The following is a 26,163-nucleotide window of genomic DNA, read 5'->3' on the forward strand; positions in this document are numbered from 1 at the left end:
TCAACCTGTTATCCTGCAAGTTGAGGAAGGCAAAAATCCCGTAAAGCCAATTTTCCTTATTTTACAGGAAATTATTCCTTCTGGACTCCAATCAGGCCATCAGAATAACTTCCTGGATCAACAACCTCTCCAGAAATCTAATCACTATAACCTGTAATAATGTTACACTCCAGAAATACATCCAGGCCCCTCTAGAACTCTTTTAGTGAGTTCAACGTCACCATTAGCCTATACCAATGCAGAAGCTGCTATTGCATTAGCTTTGTTCAAACTAAACAAGGAAATGCAGCACTGGTGTAAAGTAGACCTGGCTTAGTTGCCCATAGCAACCAGATTCTACCTTTCATTTTTCACAGCTCCTTTGGAAAATGAAAGGTGGAATCTGATTTGTTGCTATGGGCAGCTAAGCCAGTTTCCTTTATACCAGTTCTGTCTCGTTGAGGGATGCATGCCACCCTGACCTCGACTTTGCAGTCCCTTCAGTAAAATGAAAACAGACAAGTGCAGCACCAGCATATGCTACGATAATTTGGAAAATGGCTCTATGTGGAGTCGAAACATCAGAACATACGAGTAAATAAATGCATGCCTTTTTTGACCAGGTTGTCTAGGTACCCTTAGGTGACGTAGTCACTACTGACCGCAGCATCTAAGGGGAAAATAGCTGAAAAAGATGTTATATCTGGTCTAGACAAATACAACAGGATGTTAACCCCTTAATGCAAAACGCCGTGCATGTACGGCGGGGGATGCATTGCCAGAATGCATTCCGCCGTACATGCACGGCAGGAATGCGCGGCAGGTGCGCGCCCAATCACTGCAGGGGTCCAGCAGTCCCTGGTAGCTGGGCCTCTGCTGTATCCGCCTGCATCGCTGTTTACAGCATTGCCGGCGGATTAACCCCTTCTATGCCGCGGTCCGTGCTGACCGCGACATAGAAGTGGTTTGCGGCGGGTCAGGGATCGCATCGAGTTCCCGCGCTGCTGTGGCAGGTACCCAATGCGTGACAAGGCAGCCCGATGCCGTGCAGAGTCTGCCCAATGCCCTGCACGGCATCGGGACCTGCCTTCTATGGGTGCCGAGGAGATCCAGCCTCAGGCTAGGTCTCCTAGGCAACCTGTTTGTGTACTACTCACTGTAGTACATGAACAGGCAATGCATTACAATACAGATGTATTGTAATGCATTGCAGAGGGGATCAGACCCCCAAAAGTTGAAGTCCCAGAATGGGACAGAAATAAAGTGTAAAAAAAAAAGTGTTTTGAATAAAATAAAAAAAGTTTCAAGTTAAAAAAAAATAACGCCCTGTCTTTGTTATTAATGTATTGGCTCCCTCTTTATTATTAATATAATGGCCACTCTACTCTTATTAGTATGATGTCCTCGGTCCTCCTCTCTCTGCTCCTCCCCCACCCCCAGTACCTCTGCAATTAGGGTAGGGTACATAAAAAATAAAATTAAAAAATACTTACCTCTCTCCATCACAGCTTGTGGCATCTTGGCGCAGGCGGTCACGAATGCCTCACTGTGCCTTCCCGAGCCGCGTCATCGCGCAAGATCCGACTCAGGAGGTCACAGTGAGGTAATCGTGACCGAGTCCTGTGTCGTTCTACTGCCTTATAGGCTTCAGGCCTAGGCATAACGGAGGGGACAAGAGGCATAACGGAGGGGACAAGAGCCATATGCTCCCGTGGCCCTCATTAAAATTCCTGCTGTTTGGTGCCCCCTGCAATTTGGCGCCTAGGGCAACGCCCCCCCCCCCCCACGCCACTGCGGCCACATGGTCAGGTTTCCTGGTGCAGTTTTAGAAGTCAAAACCAGTGTGGCGGGCTGCCCCCCAGGGCCAAGTCCCAGTGTTGAGGAATGCCAAGTGGTATATTTGAATGCTCCCCTTACTGCGCCATGTCTGGTCCCTTTGGACTCTAAAACTCAACTCCCTATCCAGCTTCTAGCAACCCCATTCCTTGGTAGGAAACAAGAATAGCCCACTTCTGTCCAAAAGGGAAGGGGGATGGAATGGTAAGTTCCATTCTATCTAAAGGTCTCTGTCAGGTACACTGCTACCTGCTGGACAACCAGGCACATTGCATGTAATAACAGTGGCATAACAATATTAATAAGGCACAGCATCAGAGGACCTGGAATAAAAATACACAGATGACATTCTTTGCTAGCCATTATAGACAGTAGCTAGATGTAAGAATGGTAGTGCCCCCTCTGGGGTACTACACCAGGAGTGAATTAAAAAAAGAAGAGTAGTTGTATCTATTCGTCATACTTTCTTTCCATTTATGATCCACTCCTGATTTTGGCTTTCAAAACTGCATCAGAAAATTTGACAGTGTGGCCATACCCTTATACTGACCCACGAGAGGATCCTCAAGTTGGCTCAGACTCTGACACTATAAGGGCCCATTTTGGCGCTGACACCATGGCGGCCCTGTGGTGTCTGCCTCCCATTGTTTTCAAGGGGAGGCAACTCTGCAGTTTGTGGGCTGGCTGTTTAAAGCCACGACCATGTCAAGAAGTTACATGTCTCTTCCTGGCATAGTGTGTGGGCAGCCACTGCTCGGAGCTGAGGTGGGTGTCTACTTGCAGTTTAGCTCCGTTAAATGGAACTATGCCACGAGTGGGTCATACTCTGTATAGATGGAGGAGGGTCCATAAGTAACATTACTTTTGGTGGGTGGAAGAAGCCTAATGAAAAGTAATCTTGCTACTTATGGAGAAATTAGATTTTTGTTTGACTGTGTGGCTTGTTATATTTGCTCCTTACAAGGAAACATGGATATTCCTTAAGGAATAGAAGAACACAGCTTGCATCAGCATTTTCTCCCCATTGCTGAAATAACGCAGACGGATGATTTTATAAACAAGCACTAGACATGTCCATTGATCCGCTGACATTTAAAAGAATCCTTTATCAGAAAAGTCATTGTTCTGTGAGTGTATAATGCTCCTGTAGAATAGATTTTTCCTTTTCTTATTAATCTATAGCCGAAAATAAAACATTAACAACTCTTGTCACCCATACAAGGGTCATAGAAAAATATGGCAATTATCAAAACATCTATTTTATATAGGTGTCATCACTTTTTGCATTGACCAGTGGACGGAGCTGTGTAGTTCCAGTATTAGGGTACATGCACACGACCGTGCAGTGTTTTGCGGTCTGCAGATGGGGATCCGCAAAACATGGATGCTGCCCGCGTGCGTTCCGCGAAACGGAATGGACAGCCCATTATAGAAATGCCTATTCTTGTCTGCAAAACGGACAAGAGGTCTCATCAACGCTGAGGGTCTGATATGAGGTCTGAGATCACTGGGGGTCTGATTGAGGCTCTGATCAACACTGAGGGTCTGATTGGGGGTCTGATCTGATGTCTGATGAAATTTTTTTTTTTTTCTTATTTTCCTCCTCTAAAACCTAGGCACGTCTTATGGGCAGATACATCTTAGAGGGTGAAAAATACAGTAATGGAATCCATGAAATATTATAATCCTCCCGGTGTTCAGAAAGAAAATGAAGTAGTGGAGAACATACTGTAAAATTCACCCTAAAACCCAAAAATGGTGGGGATCTCATCCTGGACTGGATGGTCACTGGCAAAGTCGACTTTTTAGACAGACCAGATAAATTGTGGCTGTCAGTTTTCCTCCATATAATTTCCAGTTTAATCATTCCTATTATTTGCTTTACTGGCAATTAGTTCCTATGGTGGTCTTGTGTTCATCCATAGCAGCTAACCTGAACAAGCAGAGCTGCTGTTTAAAGCATAGTGTAGTGCTAGAGTCACTGCCTGAGCATCAAAAAAGAGGGAGATCTCAGACTATCAATAGACAGTCACAGTAATTGATAATATCTATCTGTGCCCTATTAAAGTAAATCTGGAAGTACAGCAGCCAACTTTGAAGGATAAATTAAAGGGCGCCGTGGCATTCTCCGTGCTTACCCAGCACAGTGCCATACATTAGCTGCAAGTACTACCTTCAAGTACTACATTAAAGTACAGTGAAGAGATATTGCAGGAGATAGTCAGGAGGTAGGCTGGAAGGTGGAAACAATACAAAAAAAAAAGGTAAGATTTGTTTGATTTGTTTGATTTAAATTTACATATTTTTTTTTTTCTTTAAAATGGCAGACTTGGTTCAGTGCAGGAATTGTTGTGTATTTATTTCATGTTCCACTCTTTGGAGATTCGGATGATGTCAGATCTGTAGACAGTTCTCCTTACTGCAGCAGGAAATTGCATTTTTGAAAGCTGAAATATTTAAATTATCTGTTAAACTCCAGCTAGGACTACTGCACTGCCACAGAGGACCCCCAGAAATGGCAGATGGGTTACTGTAGGTTCTGGAAGTCTTAGAGTGGTGGATAGAAGACATGTCCCACAGTCGGTGGTTCTCCATAATTCATTTGCAGCACTCTCAGAATGTAAGGACAACATGGATATGGACTCAAGCACAGAGGGTGTGAAACCATCGACTCCTATGTCTAATGTATGCAAGACTGCAGCCAAGGACAAAAAAGATAAAGTGAAGTCTCAAAGGAAGCAGCTGTTGCTGGGTGATTCAATCATAAGAAGTGTGGAGCTTAAAGAAAATGGTTTTGTGAGATGTCTCCCTGGGGCTACTGCTAGAAGAGATAGAAGACGTATTATTAATATTGTTAAGCAAGCAAAGCAGGAAGGGGACGTGGATGTTCTTGTCCATCTAGGGACAAATGACCTGGCTTGCAATGAAGTGTCAGAGGTGAAAAAATCTTTTATCACACTTGGTAATGACGTACAGGATTTTGCATCCACCATTTCATTTTCTGAAGTTCTGCCTGTGCATAATGTTCAGAATGATAGGCAGAGGCGCATAAAGGAGTTCAACATATGGCTTGGTAAATGGTGTCAAGAGCAAGGATTTGGCTTTGTTTCTCATGATAGCTCTACTTGGAATAGAAAGGAACTGTACAAAAAAGATGGTTTGCATCTTTCTCTCAAAGGAACAAATGTACTTAGTGAACAACTCCAAGAATTTGCGAAAGAGTATTTAAACTAGGAGGGGGGGGGGGAAAGAGTGAAAATAAAAGAGTCCAATTGCCCCCCGAAACAATGCCAGAACAGGTCAGAAGCACAGAGGTTAAGAAATGATAAGCTCAGAGTCCTGTCTACAAATGCTCGCAGTTTAGGTAAAAAAATCAATGAACTTGGGTCAATAATGGCATCTGAGAATGTAGTGGCTGTTACGGAGACATGGTTTAATGAAAGAAATGACAGGGACATAACCATACCAGGGTACTCTTTATACAGAAGAGACAGAGAAGGCAAGAAAGGAGGAGGAGTGGCCCTGTATGTGAAAGATAGCATTAAATCTAACCTAATACAAGTTGGTGAGGCCAACATAGAGTCAGTTTGGGTTACGTTGCAGTTTGCTAACCATGCAGTAACTCGTGTAGGTGTGATATATAGACCACCTGGTCAAGTTAAAGAACTAGATGATCTACTAGTTGAAGAAATAGCTAAAATGACAATGAAAGGAGAAGTTATCATTATGGGAGATTTCAATCTTCCAGATATAAACTGGAAAACCAAAATAGCAAGTTCTACCAGGAGTACAGATATTCTAAATTCCCTACTGGGGTTATCTCTACAACAAGTGGTTGAGGAGCCAACCCGGAGGGAGGCCATTTTGGATTTGGTATTCACAAATGGGGATTCTGTATATGATGTCATTGTAGGCTAAACCTTGGGATCTAGTGATCACCAGTCAGTGTGGTTTAATATAAGAACTGTGAAAGAGTCCCACCACACAAAAACAAAAGTTTTAGATTTTAGAAAAACAGACTTTTCAAAAATGAAATTGAGTCCTTATCAGACTGGAACGGATTACATGGAGTCCAGGAGAAATGGGACTACTTAAAAGGTGCATTATTGAAGGCAACAGAAAATTGCATTAGACTTGTCAGTAAAAGCAAAAAAAGGAAGAGACCACTGTGGTACTCAGCAGAAGTGGCCCAAATCATTAAAAATAAAAAGCTAGCATTTTGTAATTATAAAAAAAACCAGAGCAATGAAGATAAGGAAATCTACAAGATTAGGCAGAAAGAGGCCAAGCAAGTTATAAGAACTTTTAAAGCGCAGGCAGAAGAAAAACTAGCTCAGTCTATGAAAAAAGGGGATAAGACATTCTTCAGATATATAAATGAAAAAAGGAAATTAAAACAAGGAATAACTAAATTAAAAACAAAGGACGGAAGGTATGTAGAAGAGAATAAAGGGCTAGCCGACTGCCTTAATGAATACTTCTGTTCAGTTTTTACAAAAGAAAAAGGAGAAGGACCTCCACTAGAAAGGATGACTAATAAATCGTTTGATGCATGTATCTTTACAGAGGAAGATGTTCTAAGTTTGCTGTCTAAAGTGAAGACAAATAAGTCACAGGGGCCTGATGAGATACACCCAAAATTATTAAAAGAGCTTAGTGGGGAGCTGGCAAAACCGTTAACAGATTTATTTAACCAATCATTAGTAACAGGAGTCGTCCCGGAAGATTGGAAATTGGCAAATGTCGTGCCCATTCACAAGAAAGGTAGTAGGGAGGAATCGAGCAACTATAGACCAGTGAGTCTGACATCAATAGTAGGCCAATTAATGGAAACCCTATTAAAGGATAGGATTGTGGAACATCTAAAATCCCATGGATTGCAAGATGAAAAACAACATGGGTTTACTTCAGGGAGATCATGTCAAACAAATCTTATAGATTTTTTTGACAGGGTGACTAAAATAATAGACGGTGGAGGTGCAGTAGACATCGCATATCTAGATTTTAGTAAGGCTTTTGACACTGTCCCACATAGAAGACTTATCAATAAACTGCAGTCATTGAGCATGGACTCCCATATTGTTGAGTGGATTAGGCAGTGGCTGAGTGACAGACAACAGAGGGTTGTAGTCAATGGAGAACATTCAAAACAAGGTCATGTTACCAGTGGGGTTCCACAGGGATCTGTACTGGGACCAATTTTGTTTAATATCTTCATAAGTGATATTGCAAAAGGCCTCGATGGTAAGGTTTGTCTTTTTGCTGATGACACAAAGATATGTAACAGGGTTGATGTTCCTGGAGGGAAACGCCAAATGGAAAAGGATTTAGGAAAACTAGAAGAATGGTCAGAACTCTGGCAACTGAAATTTAATGTGGATAAGTGCAAGATAATGCACCTGGGGCGTAAAAACCCAAGGGCAGAATATAGAATATTTGACACAGTCCTGACCTCAGTATCTGAGGAAAGGGATTTAGGAGTAATTATTTCAGAAGACTTAAAGGTGGGAAGACAATGTAATAGAGCAGCACGAAATGCCAGCAGAATGCTTGGATGTATAGGGAGAGGTATAAGCAGTAGAAAGAGTGAAGTGCTTATGCCGCTGTACAGAACACTGGTGAGACCTCACTTGGAGTATTGTGCGCAGTACTGGAGGCCATATCTCCAGAAGGATATAGATACTCTAGAGAGAGTTCAGAGAAGAGCTACTAAACTAGTACATGGATTGCAGGATAAAACTTACCAGGAAAGGTTAAAGGACCTTAATATGTATAGCTTGGAAGAAAGAAGAGACAGAGAAGATATGATAGAAACTTTTAAATACATAAAGGGAATCAACTCAGTAAAGGAGGAGAGCATATTTAAAAGAAGAAAAACTACCACAAGAGGACACAGTTTTAAATTAGAGGGGCAAAGGTTTAAAAGTAATATAAGGAAGTATTACTTTACTGAGAGAGTAGTGGATGCATGGAATAGCCTCCCTGCAGAAGTGGTAGCTGCAAATACAGTGAAGGGGTTTAAGCATGCATGGGATAGGCATAAGGCTATCCTTCATATAAGATAGGGCCAGGGACTATTCATAGGATTCAGATATATTGGGCAGACTAGATGGGCCAAATGGTTCTTATCTGCCGACACATTCTATGATTGTATAGTAGGTTGTGCTTGGTATGGCGCTCAGCCCCATTCACTTCAATGGGGCTTAGCTGCGCCCAGGCCACATGACCGATTAACTGTGTCGTCACTGGCCTAGGGAAAACAGCAAGAAGGCCGCTGCGCTACAGCGAGTGCCGCTGCCTTTTCGAATAATCCTAGTTGTTCCTTCTCTTTTGCTACTTGTGCTGGACTCATTGTTCCTGAGGAACGACATTGTTTCTCAGGAGCGTTGAAGGGAAAATGAAAAACAGGCAATTCTGTTCTGAGTGGCAAAACCCAGCACCATAATTGGGGTCCCCTTAGGCCTCCTGTACACGACCGTTTTTCCCCCCCGTTTACTGGCCTTTTTTTGCGTTCTGTATACGGTCCATATACGGAACCATTTATTTCAATGGTTCCGCAAAAAAACGGAATGTACTCCGTATGCATTCCGTTTCCGTATTTCCGTTTTTATGTTCCGTTTAAAGATAGAACATGTCCTTTTATTGCCCGCAAATCACGTTCCGTGGCTCCATTCAAGTCTATGGGTCTGCAAAAAAACGGAACACATACTGAAATGCATCCGTATGTCTTCCGTTTCCATTCCGTTTTTTGCGGAACCATCTATTGAAAATGTTATGCCCAGCCCAATTTTATCTATGTAATTACTGTATACTGTATATGCCATACGGAAAAACAGAACGGAAAAACGGAACAGAAACGGAAACACAACGGAAACAAAAAACGGAACAACGGATCCGTGAAAAACGGACCGCAAAACACTGAAAAAGCCATACGGTCGTGTGCAATAAGCCTTACTTGTATACCACTGGTAGCCTTGTAGCACAGATTTAATTTTAGGACCACATCAAGACATTTGTTTTGAATGAGAATTCTGGCACAACATCAAAAGCTTTCTCATGGCCTGAAATGGTAAAAAAAATCAAATAAAGGAACTTGTACTCAACTTGCCGATCCCCAGCTGCTGCCGTTCCGACAGTGCCAGGGTTTCCTCTGTGCTCAACTTCCTGCTCCTGTCTCAACACAGCATGAAATGGGTATGGATTCTGCGCAGCCAGTGACTGCCATGTCGAGACAGGAGCAGAAAGTGGAGCACAACAGGGACCCCAGCACCATGAGAATGGTTATTTTTGTAACCATTTGCAGGCCATGGTAAGAGCTTTAGTATTATGGTGGAATACCCGTTTAATGAATGTCTGGTATAAATCAGGGGTGTCATTTCGGGGGTGTCATTTCAGAGTTTGAATTCGTCAAATATTCTGATTTGCAGCTCATCATCCTGCATGGTCTTTGATAAGCTCTAGAAAGGCTATTAAATACATAACAAAAAAGCTTTCTTGGTACCTAGAAATGGAGATTATCCGCTGGCATTTAGTTTCTCCTGGGAAATAACTTATTACAAAGAAAACTATTCACATCCCGATGCAATTTAAATATTGCCTGGGCTCTTGGAAATTGTCATAAAAAAATCTTTAGAATATGGCAAGATTACCATTTCACTCATTTGTAAATGTTAGCTATGTCTACATTAGCATACAGACCACCTGTCATATAGCTTATAGAAAACCTCAGACAGGACTGGATCTCATACAATGAGACAGGGAGAGTCTTTCCCGAAAAATGCTTTAGGAAAGACTTTTCTGATCTAATAGCGCTGAAACCCATCCACTGATTATTGGAACTCTGCTATACATGTAGCTAAGGATTCCAATACGAATCATCTTAAAGGGGTTCTCTGCTTTGTAAAATCCCTGTTTGTCAGAAAGGTCCTTTGACAATACGTTGATCACAAATTCTCCCCCAGCTGGGACCCTCCGGGATCAACTGTAACCTGTGGGGAAAACTGACAGTAGCTGTGAATTTCCCTGCAGTGCCACCACATGGGAAACTGAATATTAGGCTACATTCACACATTAGTATTTTTCTATAATCCGATTTTCTGTCCGTTTTTTGCGGATCCGTTGTTCCTGAAAATGTTTCCGTATGTCATCCGTTTTTTGCGGATCCGCAAAAAACGGAAACATGTATAAATTTCAATAAGCAAATAAAGTTGTTTGGATTTCTTTAAAAAATAAAAATAAAAAATTAAAATGTAATTTCCAGGAACTGATTCCGTATAAAACGGATGACATACGTAATGACATCCGAATGTCTTCCGTTTTTTGCGGATCCATTGACTTTGTATTGTACCAGGATCCGATTTTTCAGGAAAAGAATAGGACATGTTTTATATTTAAACGGACATGCGGAACGGAACAACGGAAACGGACAGGACCCATTGAAAATGAATGGGTCCAGATCTGGTCCAGATCTGTTCCAGAAAAAAACGGAACAGATCAGGAAAGAAAAAACGGACGTGTGAATGGACCCTTAGGCCTCTTTCACACTACAGTATGTCCATTTCAGTGTTTTGCGTTCCGTTTTTCACGGATCCGTTGTCCCGTTTTTGGGCTCCGTTGTGTCTCCGTTTCGGTTCCGTTTTTCCGTTCCGTTTTTCCGTATGGCATATACAGTATACAGTAATTACATAGAGAAAATTGGGCTGGGCATAACATTTTCAATAGATGGTTCAGCAAAAAACGGAACGGAAACGGAAGACATACGGATGCATTTCCGTATGTGTTCAGTTTTTTTTGCGGACCCATTGACTTGAATGGAGCAACGGACCGTGATTTGCGGACAAACATAGGACATGTTCTATCTTTTCACGGCACGGAAATACTGAAATACTGAAACGGAATGCACACGGAGACACTTCAGTATTTTTTGCTGAACCATTGAAATGAATGGTTCAGTATATGTTCCGTATACTGAACTCAAAAAACGTCCAGTATACTGAACGCAAAATACTGTAGTGTGAAAGAGGCCTTACACTGTGCTCAGTCATATCAATTGTATGTGTTATGCAGTGCAGGACAGGTCATCCAGAGTCAGGGTGGACTGGGAATTTAAAGGGGTTTTCCCGGATTTTAATACTGCTGACCTATTTTCAGGATAGGTCATCAATATTAGATCGGCGTGGGTCCGACACCCAGCACCCCCGTCAATCAGCTGATTGAAGAGAAGGTTGCGCTCCGTGTGAGCGCCGCCTTCCTTTCATTGTTTACCTGCTTGCTGTTGACATCGCAGCGGTGAGCAGGTGTAATTACAAGAAGCTATCCCTTTCACTTCAATGGGACGGCTCTGTGTTGTACACTTGAATAGAAAGGAGCCGTCCCATTGAAGTGAATGTGAAGGCTTCTTGTACTTACAGTACACCTGCTCACCGCTGCAATGTCGACGGCGAGCAGGTAAGCAATGAAAGGAAGGTTGTGCTTACATGGAGCACGGCCTTCTCTTCAACCAAATGATCGGCTAGAGTGCCGGGTGTTAAACCCGCGCCAATCTGATATTGATAACCTATCCTGAGTATAGGTAATTATAGGTTAAATGGGGTGGCTCGCTTCTGGTTGTTAATGGTGAGGTGCTACTAACTTGAATTGAGGACACCCTGCCTCAATCAGCAAAGTAGATAAATGATAAACGGTGTAAGCGAGCACTCACACTATGGCATCAATTGAATATATTTTATTTGTTATAGATATAAAATACCAAAAAAACAATATCACATAAAAAATTCAATAGCATATAAAATTCAATATCCCATAAAAAATTCCTTGCCTTGGTCGGCCAACCCTGAAAATGACAGCAAGTATACAGGAACCCACAGTGTGAATTAATAGCAACAATAAATACTAGCAACAATAGATGGCTGGATGTTTCAATAGCAGCATACAAATAATCCTGAGTATAGGTCATCAATATTACAATCCCGGAAAACCCTTTCAAATTGGCCTTGGAAAAGAACTAAAAGTGGCCCCATGTTGTAGGCAGGTACAAATTGACAGAAGGCAGGGCCAACCCAAGTAGCAGCAATACCATATTGCAACACAAAATACCGCCCTAGCAGAGCAAAATATCTCGGTGCAAGACAATGAACTGCCCCAGCAGCTTCCTCTTTTTGTTTGTTATTCTGTGATTTGTTTTTTTCCCTTTTGATTGTACTGTATCAGATGTATTCTTTTATTGGCGCCCTTGTAGGGCTAACAAAGAATGTATGTCCTAACTGTTGTAAAACCAATAAAAATAATTTTAAAACAAAAATCACAGTGCAGCACAAAATACCTACTCAGAAGCTGCCCCTCTGTAGTGGCTCGGCAGGGGCGGACACAGACAGCAGAGGGCCTCTGTGCAAAGAATGTACCTGCCCCCCCTTCCCCTCCACACACCTTCCCTCTGTGCTTTGTGGCAAGAGGCAGGGGTGCACCTAGTTTTTCTGCTGCCAGAGGCAAAAATTTAAAAGGCGCCCCCTACCCCATACCAAATTCTCAACCTAACTCCTTCCCTCCAGCCCTACTGTTAAAGACGTACTTGGAAACCATTACATACAGCGCTACAAACATACAGGTGAATACGGCGCACCTCTTACATCCAGTGAAGTCTCCTCTGATGTAGACGTTCTCTTACCTCATCTTCTCCATTCAGACCAAACCGCCATGATGACTTCTTTCAGCCATCTCTTCTCTCTGCAGAGTTTAACAAAAAGACAATAAATAAAATAACAAAATAAAAATAACTCCGTCCAGGAAATAGTATTTCTGACACGAATGGTGTATCCATAATGCCCCCCAAAAATAATTGCGCTAAGCTGATACTGTGCCTGGGTGCCCCCTGGTCTTAGTGTTCCTCAAAGTCCCACTTATAGAAATAATTATCTGCCAGAGTGCACTTAATGTTAACAGTGCCCCCAATAGTAATAATGCCCCTATTTTGCCCCAAAAGTAATAATGCCCCCTAAGTGCCCATACTAGTAATCATGTTCCCCGGTAGTAATAATTCTTCTTACAATGTGTGCCAGTAGAAAAATTCCCCTTTATAATGTGCACCAGTGTGACAGATCCTCAGTCAGGACAGTGCAGCGCAGCCCGGAAGAGACCAGGGAGGAGGGGTGAGTACAGCACTCACAGCGCTTCACTCCCCGCCACCTGCAGACTAATGAGCTCTTCCATAATGGAAGCGCTCACTAGTATTCAAAAGTGGGTCCCCACCCACACCGGGCCCCTGTGCAGCTGAGCTGGCTGCACAGACGGTATGTCCGCCCCTGTGGTCCCGCGCCAGCTACCACGTTCTGTTCTCCTACTCCAGTTGCCTAAGGATGGCAATACAGTTGAATTCAGGAATCAGGAGGGCATCTTTGGTCACTAGCCAGGTACATAACTACTCAGTGGCGTAGGGATTGCCATAGCAACCATAGCAGTGGCTATGGGGCCCTACGCCACTGGGGGCCCGTCCGGATCACATTCATTTTTATTTATTTTTTATTAACACACACACAGGCACTGGCAGCCAGGCCCGACCGCCCGCCCAGTGTAGTGGGTGGGGCGTGGGCGGTCCGCGGCTCAGGCCTGGCTGGGGGGAAGCCGCGTCAAGTCAGGACTCAGGACTGGAGCAGGCGGGCCCGGGGCAGAAGATGAGGTAGGTGGTGGAGGGGGCCGGAACAGGGGCGTACCCATGCACGTGCGGCGTGACGGAGTGAAGTGACGTCACGTTACGCTGCCGCCGGCTGCCTATTTTGAATGTGAAGAGCGGGAGCCTGCCTGCCCGCCCCCCCGCGCCCAGTGTGCCTAATTGATCTTCAGGATGTGTCATCAATACAGAAGTGAATGGATTCTGATCTTTTGTGCACTGCCAGCAGTCTGCCACAGTAAAAAGAAAAAGTCTGGCGTGGAGAGGAGTCCTGACTGTCCCCAGTAAGTTAGTGAAGTGTCAAGTGATAGATAAGGATTATTAGATAGTAGTATACATACTAGTACATACTTTGCACAAGTTTATTATTTACAACTTAAAGGGAACCTGTCACCAAAAAATACTATTAACAGCTTAATAAGCGATTTTTTTTGGTGACAGGTTCCCTTTAAGTTGTAAATAATAAACTTGTGCAAAGTATGTACTAGTATGTAGTACCTTATAGTGCTGCATAGTAGTTTCCTAATGCACTTTTTCTTCATTTAGCTGCATCTAGCCTCCTTGAGAAATCAATGTTTTATTCAGTCGCTGCCCCCTGCTTCAAGTCAGGTTTGAAGTCAAGGGGGCAGCGGCCTAGGCGTCTCCAATCATGCTCTCCCCGCCGCCTTTATTGACACGCCGGATCTCAGTGCCGGGACCGCGCTCCCAGCCCGCATGCGCAGTAAAGGGCTGCTGTAGCCTGTAGCGCGATCCCGGCTCCGGCTCGTACACTCAGCCGGCTTCAGTTTCGCTACTGCGCATGCGCCCGCCAGCCTTACATACTAGCGCAGTTACAGAAGATGCTGGGCCCAGCATCTTCTGTAACTGCGCTAGTATGTAAGGCTGGCGGGCGCATGCGCAGTAGCGAAACTGAAGCCGGCTGAGTGTACGAGCCGGAGCCGGGATCGCGCTACAGGATACAGCAGCCCTTTACTGCGCATGCGGGCTAGGAGCGCGGTCCCGGCACTGAGATCCGGCGTGTCAATAAAGGCGGCGGGAGGCGGGGAGAGCAGGATTGGAGACGCCTAGGCCGCTGCCCCCTTGACTTCAAACCTGACTTGAAGCACGGGGCAGCGGCTGAATAAAACATCGATTTCTCAAGGAGGCTAAATGCGGCTAAATGAAGAAAAAGTGCATTAGGAAACTACTATGCAGCACTATAAGGTACTATTAACAGCTTAATAAGTGATTTTTTGGTGACAGGTTCCCTTTAAGCTCACTTACATAAGGAACGCGGGGTCCGTCTTACAATAGTTGTCGGCCTCCACCCCCTGTTGGGGGTCAGTCACTGTCAGGGACACTGTTATGGGGGGGGGGGGGCCATAATTTTTTTTTGCTATGGGGCCCATGCATTTCTAGCTACGCCCCTGTAACTACTTGATGCCTCCAGCGTGAATTAACTCTGGGAGCGATAGATCATTACTTACCTGGCTGGCGGCTGTGAGTAGGGCTCAGGGGGCACCCCGGGCATTGGCCCACTGGCAAATTTCTCTGTAGAATCTATTGCCAATCCACCCCTGTCCACTGTGACCATCAAATGAGGATCCTGAAGAAATGGCCTCTCTCTATTAACTCAGTATTCCCTATACAGTATATATGAATGAACCCATTCTTCAAAGGGGTTTTTAGATATTGATGGCCTATGCTCAGGATAGGTCATCAATATTATATTGGTAGGTGCCTGACATCCAACATCCCTGATCAGCTGTATCGGGCAGGTACCAGGAGAGCGGCAGTATGCCAGCATCGGAAACTAAACAGTGGGCAGAGCCATCCGGGTGGCTGCCCAAAATGACTGGTGGTGGTCCCAGGCGTTGGAAACCTACCAGTCTGATATTGATGACCTATCCAGGGGATAGGCTATCATTATCTATGTCACAGAAAGCCCCTTTAAGTTTCCCCTAATTAGAGGACATTTCTAGAGACCCCTGACATATCACCCCCTTCTTAAGCAAGTAACAAAACATTGAGGAGCCTGAGAAAGACAGGGATGTCAGCCAAAGGCAATTTCTAGCTGCCATGGCTTACTGCTTACTGTCACCTGTATTTGATTATCTCCTGAGTAACCTCTATAGTTCTACAACAGGATGTCACGAGTTTTAGTTCTGGAGTTTTGCGTTTTATTCTTCGAATTGTCCTTTGTATTATAAGTTTGCCTGTATATGTCATTTGCTCTTTATTTGATTTAGGGCTCATGCACACGACCGCTGTCCTATCCTTGTCCATATTGTGGACAATAATAGGGCTTGGACATGCGGACACACAATGCACATGGAGTCATTTCCGTTGTTTTTGCTGCTCCATTGAAGTGAATGGTTCCTTATATGACTGCACAGAAACGGGGAAAAGAATATATTTGTATGCATGAGCCCTTACATTTCTAATGCAACCTATACTTTTCTATCCAAAAAGCAACATCCACAGCATCCACACATAGGACTAGGAGATGCACAGACAGTTCATCCAAGATTCCTCAAAGAGGACCCGTCCCCTATTCTAACATGTCGGTTTAGTAACCGCTTGCATTCCCCATGTAATGACAATTCTGGCGCATGTATTCTTATGACTGTGTTGTGCCATTCCTTTATTATTCTTTCTTGAAGTTTATAAATGAATTGCTAGCAGCTTGCAGTTAAGGTCCAGCTGGGTGTTACCATTTGGGGGTGGTGTCAATGAAGAGAATAATACTATCCAATCAATGCTGCCAGTAGCAGACTGTGCAGGGTCACACCCGCAACTGGTACACTCATCTGGGCCTTCATTGCAAACTGCTAGCAATTCATTCATAACTTCTAGGGGCAATAACAGAGGAGTGGCACAACATAGTGTCATAAGAACAGATGCTCAGGATTGATATTACAAGGGGAATGTCTGTTACTAAAACAGACACGTCAGGAGGGGTTATAGGTCCTCTTTAATGAACTTTAATGGACTTTTTCCAATAGTAAAAAAGTAAGAGCATCCATGAGGGTGTTGCCGTCTCAAAAAGGATGTATTCCTCCAACACGGCACACCAGCAATGTTTCCACCTGCTCTGGGATCTTCCTCAAGCATACCATAATACGTAGGGTATATATGTAGTATATGAATGTCAGTACTACATTTTCATCACAAAGATTTTTTTATGTTTTTGTCATAGCAAGAAAAGTTGGGAGACATTTGCTTTTCTCTGAGATATGTGCCCACCGCAGGGAAGCTTACTGTGATTGTGCTGGAAGCCAAGAATCTGAAGAAGATGGATGTAGGAGGACTTTCAGGTATATTGACACAAGTTTTTACGCATGAAAAAATCATTTCACATATGAAATGTTTTAAGTCTATCATGGATTTACATTATCCAGGACACTTTAAGAACTCTGTCATACAACAAACGGTCACAGACAGATCCCATTGATTTTATTGTCAACTACTGGGGTTACAGCAAGATTTCCTTCATTTTGGAGGCACAAATATTTGCTGAATATTGCATTTCTCTTGCTGTCAAAAGTAATAGAACTTCTAAACAGTAGTGTGAACAGATCCTAACAAAAATAGGGCCATTTGCAGAACTTCACCTCCATTTACCAGTTCATCTTAGACGCCAAACCACATCTTGATCATGAGGAGACCACACAAGATGTCTATATGTCCATCATATATATACAATCATACCTGATAACCTTCAGTAATAGCATAAAACACAATAACAATTAACAGTGACAAATGACAAGCTGTGCTGTCCTACCTCTGTGCTGTACATGTCATGTCTTTACATAACGCTAAGTTTTTTTTATGCTCTTTTTTGTTTTTTATGTCTTTTTTTTAACTAGATCCATATGTAAAGATTCATCTGATGCAGAATGGCAAGAGGCTAAAAAAGAAAAAGACAACCATTAAGAAAAACACCCTGAATCCCTATTATAATGAGTCGTTCAGTTTTGAAGTTCCATTTGAACAAATCCAGGTGAGCCACCATGTTATAAAATGTGTTTTCACTTATAGTATTGTCTGAAATTGCAGCTTCATATTCATATACCAATTTTAAGGTCTTGTTACAATCTAAACCTCTCAATACTTCTGTGTCACAAAATTCTCATTCTTACTTTATGAGCATTTGTAGATTACTTATTCTTTGGGACTGTTTAGATGTGGAAATACACTTCCATACCTTTGACGGCTAGATTTAAGGAAGTGAAGAAATTTCCATAAGGCACAGGGCAGGGCCTGCACTCTAACTCTCTCCCTCACCCCTACCACACACACACCTCCTTGTCTTCACTATATGTATCTCACACGGCAAGTATCTACTGTATGTACAGCAGTAGAAGGATCCATCAGATCTGCAAATCTGTCCCTCTCCAGTAGTATTTTAGCCCTGTAGAGCATTATAAGATAATAATAATCAGGCTTTACAAATCGCTGTTAGTTGGGCACTGTTTGGCAATACTATGTAGATGTAACACCTGTAGGTAGGGACAGGCAAGGATAGTCAACCCTAATCTAGAACCCAGACAACTTTCTTTACCTACTTGCAGTATAAGCAATACCTGACAGAACCGCAACTGGACGATGGTCCCTACTCTAAATAAGTGCAGAGATGGACAAATACCAACAGACAACAAACACAAAAGCAGAGTCGTACGGCAATGGGTCAGAACCAGGCGGACTATGCAGTACCAAACAAGAGACAGAGAGTGGTCAGAAGACAAGCTGGGGTCAGAAACACAGAGGAATCAGTATGCAAATGCAGGGACAGGGAACAAGGAACCTTGCTAGTGAGCCAAACAAGACTATCACTGGCAATGGTCTATGGCCAGAAAGGGATTTAAATAGAGCACCGAGTCTCTTCATCAGAATCTGATAGGTCCATGACTCAGTGCTCCATTAGTCAGAAACACTTGTACACAGTAATAGAGCAGTTGAACAGTCATCCCACTGCTAATCTTTCCCAGCACACGCCTGATGCAGGGAGAAGCAGAGCATTACATCCTATTACTAAGGATGTGGTCGCATCACCAGGATGCATGGCTCAGCAGCTCATCTCTCCCGACGCAGCCTTGCCGAGGCTCAGGATCACACCGCAGGAGCCCAGACAGGTAAGTTTATAACAGTGGGCACAGTAGACTGGTTATTTAGCTAGTCTTATCTTCTTTCAAGAAGGGTGCCTTCATATAATGGTGGCCATTACATGTGGACAATGTTTCCTTCAGGTGGAAGTGGGGAACCCTGAATCTGCACCTATGATTTGTTGCTATGGTTCTCATGCCAGGTCCTCATGGGACCATAGAGAGCAGTGCAATACTATTAAGGTCTGCCTCTATAACCGGTACCATCCTTCACTATAGATAGCTGTAAAAAGGTTAACAACATATCCGGCCCCCTGAATGCCAGAATCTGTCCACGGTTGTAACAACTAATGGTGGAAAGGTTGCCAGGGGGCCCAAAATCCTTCGGCCTCATATGAGAAGACCACAAGACTACATTATAGGTTGGGTCCTGTTGCTAACCTTACATTGAGTCAAGAAGTTTCAAGTTACCCCTCCGATAATGCAATGACTCACTCAACCATTAAAGGGAGTCTGTCACCACAATTTGACATTATAGACCGCTTACATATTGCTGTAGCGTAACTATAGATGAGTCAAATGGTACCTTTTGTTGTTTTGTTCTGAAGTTCACCAGGCAAAAACGCTGTTTTATTCATATGCAAATGAGGGCTCGCAAGTGCCCAGGGGCGGCGTTCGGGCTGTAAGTGCCCAGGCCACTTTGCCTTCTTCTCAGATAACCCCACCCTCAGCCTCTTGCTTGGCCGGCCCTGTAAGCTCCTTGCTCATCTAGTGTACTGTCCGAGATCACGCCGACGCATGCGCACTGCATGGAGCGATGTCACTGCCCATAATGGTCATCACAGCGCGCATGCTGGCGGTGAACTGCTCACTGGTGGGATCTCGGCAGTACACTGAATGATGCAAGAGGCTTACAGGGTGGGCCAAGCAACAGGCTGGGGAGGGGTTATGTGAGAAGATGGCAGAGTGGCCTGGGCACTTACAGCCCGAACGCTGCCCCTGGACACTTGCGAGCCCTAATTTGCATATGAATAAAACTGCATTTTTGCCTCGGGTGAACTTCAGAACAAAACAACAAAGGTACCATTTGACTCGTGTATAGTTATGCTGCAGCGCAATGTAATCGGTCTACAACGTCAAATTGTTTTTTTGATCAAATAATTTTTATTTTGTTTTTACAAGTAAGTGCATTAAACAAATACACAACTATAACCCCTCCCCCCCCTCCCCTCCTCCCCCCCTCCATCCCACCCCCCTTTCCCAAAGCACAGTCACTTAGAAGAAGAATTCAGGTATGGTCCATAGTTGTAAGTTCGTGGTATTCTTTTTGAAGGCATCACCGTCCAATCTTCTAGGGCAGAGCATACAACTTCATGGATTTCCATATTCCTCACGTAACTCTATGGCGTAAGCATTCAGACATCAACCATCATCCAACATTTCACCATTCACCCACATCAATATCCTTCAAGTCCTTCATTCCAGTCAAAGTGTACAGTCACATCTAAGACAGCTCATAATACGAGATCCATGAAGACCAAATTGCTTCAAATTTCTTCTTCGAATCCCTTTTCAGGTAAACATATTCCTCCAATTTAACCAATGCATGCACCCTACTCACTACTTCTTGGCTAGTGGGGGCCACCTCATCTATCCAATGAAATGCTATGCACTTTCTTGCCTGGTATAATACTCTCTTAATAGCTATTTTCCTTTTCCACATGGTCCTAGGCACTTCCACAAGGCCCAGTAAACAAATTAGCGGATTAACCTCCAAGCTCACCTGAAAGACTCTATTGATGAATTCCAACACCTCCACCCAATACCTCCTTAAACGTGGGCAGTTCCACATTAAATGGATCAAGTTTGCACCTGATACATTACAATGTGGACAATTATCATCCTTCCTATAGCCCATTCTTAACAGCAATGTAGGTGTTCTATAGACCCTATGTAAGAGATACAATTGAGAAATCCTAGAAGATTCACTCAACGACAGTGTTGGCAAATCAGTGAGAGTCTTCTCCCAATTCTCCTTCGTCAGGCCCTCAATGTCTACCTTCCATTTGTCATACAACTGTAATGGATTGGATTTATCAATTTCCTCCCTGAGCGTGTTGTAGTAAAGGGAAATCACCCCACCAGTGGTCCCTGCCCTTGCAGTATACTCAATGATAACGCATCTAGCTGCCTGCCGTATCTTCCCCCTCCTCTCCTGAGTCTGAATAGCATGTCGTATCTGTAGATACACATAAAAGTACCTATGAGGGATATTGAATTCCTGCCTTAACACTTCAAAACTTTTCAGTGCCCCACTCAGAAACAATTGAGCCATCTTATCCAGCCCATATTGATTCCACTGCTGCACTCCACTAACCTTATCCAATTCAGGGTACAAATGGTTTGGCCATATAGGTGTGTGGGCAGTATACCCCGTAATACTCAATTTCTCTTTAGCTTTCCACCAGATTTTGTGTATCATGGATAGCACAGGATATTGAGCGCCATGAGAACGAAAAGATCCATCCTCCAAAGCAGACAATAAGCAAGTGCGTAGTATTAAATGTTGAATAATACGACCTGAATTATTCAGTCTGGACTCATCTCCCCATCCCCTAAGATGTTGCAACGTTCATAGTCACTTAGATTCGTAGTAACCCACACTCCTAAATACTTTAGGGATGACACTACTTGCAACCCTCCTGTATCAGGTAAGGGCCTAATACTCTCGCTATCTAAGGGTAATAGGGCGGATTTTGACCAATTGATGACTAATCCCGACATAGTCCCAAATCGATTAATGATTTCCATTGCAGCAGGAAGGGAACTTTCCCAATCATCCATGAATAGAAGCAAATCATCAGTGTATAGCGCCACTTTTTCTGTTCTATGTCCGTATTGAAGACCCTTGACCATAACTGACATTCTCAATGCCTCTGCCAAGGGCTCCGCCGCCACCGCAAAAAGTAACGGTGACAGTGGACACCCCTGTCTCGTACCTCTAAAAAGCATAAATGGGTCAGACAAATCACCGTTAACCCTCACAGCCGCTCTGGGACACGCATATAACAGTTGGACCCAAGAAATAAATTCAGCTCCAAAACCCATTTTCTTGAGCACTAACCATAAATAGCGCCATTCCACACTGTCAAACGCTTTGGCCGCATCAAGAGATGCGACCGCCGCGGTCGAGGTGTGGACATGTGCCGCTTGAATATTCAGAAACAGACGCCTGATATTAACCGCTGTCGACATATTTGGCATAAAGCCTGCTTGATCCTGACATGTTAAAGTAGTTATCACTGAATTCAGACGGTTCGCTAACACCTTTGCTAAAAGTTTAACATCAACTGGAAGTAAAGAAATGGGCCTGTAAGATTCAGCTTCAAGTATATCTTTACCTGGTTTAGGCAAGAGGGCAATGACCGCTTCATTGATTCAGGGAGCCGTCCCCGTTGCTTAGCCTCATTACAGACCTCAAGTAGCTGGGGAAGCAAAATGTCAGAGTACCGCTTGTATACCTCAGCCGGCAAGCCATCCCTACCCGGGGCTTTATTGTTGGACATTGTTCTTAATGCAATTTCCAACTCCTGAATGGTGATTGGGCCATCTAACCGCGCCTTATGTTCGTTTGATAAAGTGCCCAATTTTAGGGGTTGCAGAAAAAGATCAATTTCTGTGTCTAAAACACGCAGCCGGGATTTATAAAGTGTGGAATAAAATGAGTACATGACCTGGAGCAAATTGGGCGGTTCCTTTTGGATAACACCATGTACATCCCTCAGGGCCGCGATGTACGTAGACTGCATCTGAGCCTTAGACACCAATGCCAAAAGTCTACCTGCCCTCTCCCCTTCCTCATAGAAGGTCTGTTTCTGGAAAAAACGTTTATTTTTTGCTTGTTCTAACAACCGGTCATTTAATTTTTGCTGGGCCTCCTTCCATTTGTCCCTTGTCTCCTCCTGCGGTTTTAAAATATATTCTGCCTCCGCCCCCTCCATTTCCGCAATTAACTTTTGCGTGCGCGCCCTAGACTCATTTTTCTTTTTATTAACTTCTGCAATAAGCAGACCCCTCAAAAACGCCTTCATAGTCTCCCATACCACCAATCTAGACGCAGACGGGAGATTAATCTGGAAGAATTCCGCTAGTCTTACACCGATTCCCCCAGCATCCGGCAGGAGAGGCAGCCAATAAGGATTAAACTTCCAACCCCCACCACCACGTTTACGTGATGCACTAAAGTCCAGCACCGCCACCACCGGCGAGTGATCTGAAACCCTGCGCGGCAAATATTGTATGTCTCCTATATACTGTCCCATAAGAGCATTTCCAACCATGAGGTCAATCCTGGATAAGGAATTATAAGTGCTTGAACAGCAAGAGAATTGCTTCACAGACGGATTTTTTAGCCTCCAAAAATCTAACATCATAGCCTCCTGCATCAAGACTCCAAAAGGCGACATTCCATTTACATGGGAGATTTGACCCACCCCCATCCTATCTAAATTGTAATCAAGGACATTATTAAAGTCCCCCAATAATAAAACAGGAGCGTCAGGCACATCCGCAATAAATTGCAATATCTCTTTAAGCACCCCAGGTGAATACGGCGGCGGGATGTACACACCCACCAGAACACAGGTAGTTGCATATATCACACAGTGTAAACACACATACCTCCCTTCTTTGTCCACCTTTTTAGTGATACAGGAGAATGCAATTGATCTGTGTATCAGGAGACTCACCCCCCTTGCATATGACGAGAAAGTAGAATGATAGCAGTGCCCTGCCCACTTAGGAGTAAGCAGATGAATCTGGTCAGAGGTGAGATGAGTCTCCTGCATGCAGCAAACCAACGGCTGATGTTGATTCAAACAATCCATAACCGCTCGTTTTTTTATGACATCCTTAACCCCGCGCACATTCCAACTAAGCACATTAACCCTTCCCGCCATACTTAGATATCGGGAAATTCATAAATACAGCTATTAGACTTCTAGCACCCGGTGAGCCAATACAGCAGTAGCTCATAATGAATATAGACAGTAGACCAATACCTTCACGTTCATATATAGTGTGTGCATTCAAGTAAAACATAACCCCCCCCACCCCCCTCCCTGAAAAATACCCCCCCAACAGTGTAAACGTTAGTACTTAACACTGCGGCCACCTCTATAACGGGTCCCAATATATCACCTAAAGAAGGCCTGTGGGAAGAAAACACCGTACCCGCTATTACAGGCAGACGAGTGCCCAAACTCTCTTCTCTTGTCTCAGATAGAAAAGAGTAATTCATACCCAATAGAACAGAACGTGGGTATACAATTACTATACAGTGATCACATTAAACGGGTGTACAGAACCTCCCCTCTCCTTGCTCCTCGGACAAACATAAGTGAGAATAGAGTAAGTGATGGTTATACCCCTAACATTATGCTTTCCAATGATATTACAACAGGATCTCCATTCACATAACCACATCCCGCATAACAGCATTCCTGGGCATTCACACCCAAACATAACCAGGCCACATCAATCATACGACCTGATTCGGTAAACACTACGGCACCCCTCAATACATGGGTCATTCATGATCCGCCGCCAGCTGCCTCTCATGTCGGTCTATCCACCTTGCCGCCTCTTTAGGATCCTCGAAAAAATGCGTGTTCCCCATTGCAGCTACTCGTAACTTGGCCGGGTACATCATAGAATATGACACCCCTTGTGCCCTTAGACGCCTCTTCACATCCGCGAATTTAGCCCTCCGTTTCTGAACATCTTGGGAATAATCCGGGAAGAGTGCTACTTTATGCCCATCAACCGACAGATCAGGCTTATCCCGCGCTTTCCTCAGAATAATGTCCCGGTCTCTAAAATGCAGGATTTTGATCAGGACTGTCCTAGGTGGGGCACCTGGTGGCAACTGACGCATGGGGACCCTATGGGCCCTCTCCACAGCAAATAAGGGAGTTAGAACGTCTGCGCCAAAGTTGTCCCTCAGCCAGGATTCAAAAAATTCAGATGGGTTTCCCCCTTCCGCTTTCTCCGGTGCCCCCACCACACGCACATTGTTCCGTCGGGATCTGTTTTCAAGATCATCTTGTTTCGCAGCAATGGTATCCAGTCTCTTGGAATAATTCCTCATGCTTGCAGTCAGAGGTGCCACAGCGTCCTCCATTTCACCCATCCGGCCTTCCAGGGCAGTCGTGCGGTCTGCCAACTTTCGCATATCGTGTCGCACTATGGAGACATCCTCCTTAATGGCCCCCACCTGCATGGTAAGGGTGTTGAGCGACTTGCCACACCTGGATATAGCCTGCATGACATCCCTCAAAGTAGGTTCCTCTGTATCAGAGTCAGGCGCCGCTGAGGTTAGGGAATCACTCACAGTATCCAGTGCGCCAAATCGGCCAGACCGTGCCATCAGAATATCCTCTGGATCAGGTCCCTCAATATCAGAGTCCTCATCAGACAGCCCACCTTTAGTTGCAGGCTTTCTCGGGGTGCCTTTCACAGGGGTCGCGGATGACAGCCGGGTATATTTCTCTAGTTTAGCTGCCGCGCCTTTTTGGAGTTCTGTGACTCGGCCAGAGCGTCCCGGAGTGGCGCCGGCGCCATCTTGGCTCTCCTTCTCCAAACTTTTCTGCTCTTTTCTGCGGGTCATAGTGCTCGGTTTTCGCCTCCCCACCAACGCATATGAATCCTCTGCAGTTCTACCGACAGGGTATAACCGAAATCAGCCGAATTCAGGAGTTTATCAGGATAAATGGCCGAGGTAGCAGAGGAGCTCTGTGCCGCACGTCCGCTCACATACTCCGATAGGCCACGCCCCCTACAACGTCAAATTGTGGTGACAGACTCCCTTTAATGATACTGTAGAGAAATGTCATTTTCTTGTCCATTTGTCTGTTAGTTTCCAACTGATTGGAATAACTTATTTTTTTCATTTCCACAGAAAGTGCAAGTGGTTCTCACAGTACTTGACTATGACAAACTGGGCAAAAACGAAGCTATCGGAAAGGTCTTTGTGGGCTGCAACGGTACAGGGACTGAGCTCCGTCACTGGTCCGATATGTTAGCTAACCCCAGAAGGCCTATCGCTCAGTGGCACACTCTACAGCCAGAGGAGGAAGTGGATGGTGCCCTTGGATTGAAGACCTCATGATGTCACTTGATGTGTGTGAATGAATGGAAGTGTGTGTGGGCGCATGGTGGTACTTGTGCTCCATGCGCTGCTGTGTGTATATACTTGTTCAAAGCTGTAGCTGTGACATAGCTTTGAGAAACCTCCTGTTTCGTGGTTATTTGTAAATGACTAATATATTTATATGACTTGGCCAAGAGGCAGTATCCTTTTTCAAAATATCTCAGCTGGTTTAGTATGAAAACTAAAATACTTGAACTGATAATTAAAAAAAAAAAAAGTCTTTTATTATACGTTAGAAAGCATAGGGAATGCCTATATGCATTTTTACAACTCAAAATATTTGCAATGCTTGGTTTTTAGATATTATATTTATAGCTTGACCGGTATAGCATTAGAAACTTTGCCTTAAAATTCGTATAGGTGAAGTAAAGAAAGTCAGAAGAGCAAGTGTG

At 44.1% G+C, this 26,163-nt stretch overlaps 1 protein-coding gene across 1 annotated transcript in view; it reads left to right on the forward strand.

Annotated features, from left to right (window-relative positions):
- SYT5 (synaptotagmin 5) overlaps positions 1-25,729 on the forward strand; it is a 124,364-nt gene extending 98,635 nt beyond the window's left edge. The window contains exons 6-8 of the mRNA XM_040415578.1: positions 16,656-16,773; positions 17,326-17,459; positions 25,520-25,729. Coding sequence (XP_040271512.1) covers positions 16,656-16,773; positions 17,326-17,459; positions 25,520-25,729 — 462 coding nt within the window. The remainder of the gene's footprint in view (positions 1-16,655; positions 16,774-17,325; positions 17,460-25,519) is intronic.
- Positions 25,730-26,163: the final 434 nt, after the last annotated feature.

This window comes from Bufo bufo, chromosome 1 (assembly GCF_905171765.1).
Source record: "Bufo bufo chromosome 1, aBufBuf1.1, whole genome shotgun sequence".
NCBI classification, from domain to species: domain Eukaryota; kingdom Metazoa; phylum Chordata; class Amphibia; order Anura; family Bufonidae; genus Bufo; species Bufo bufo.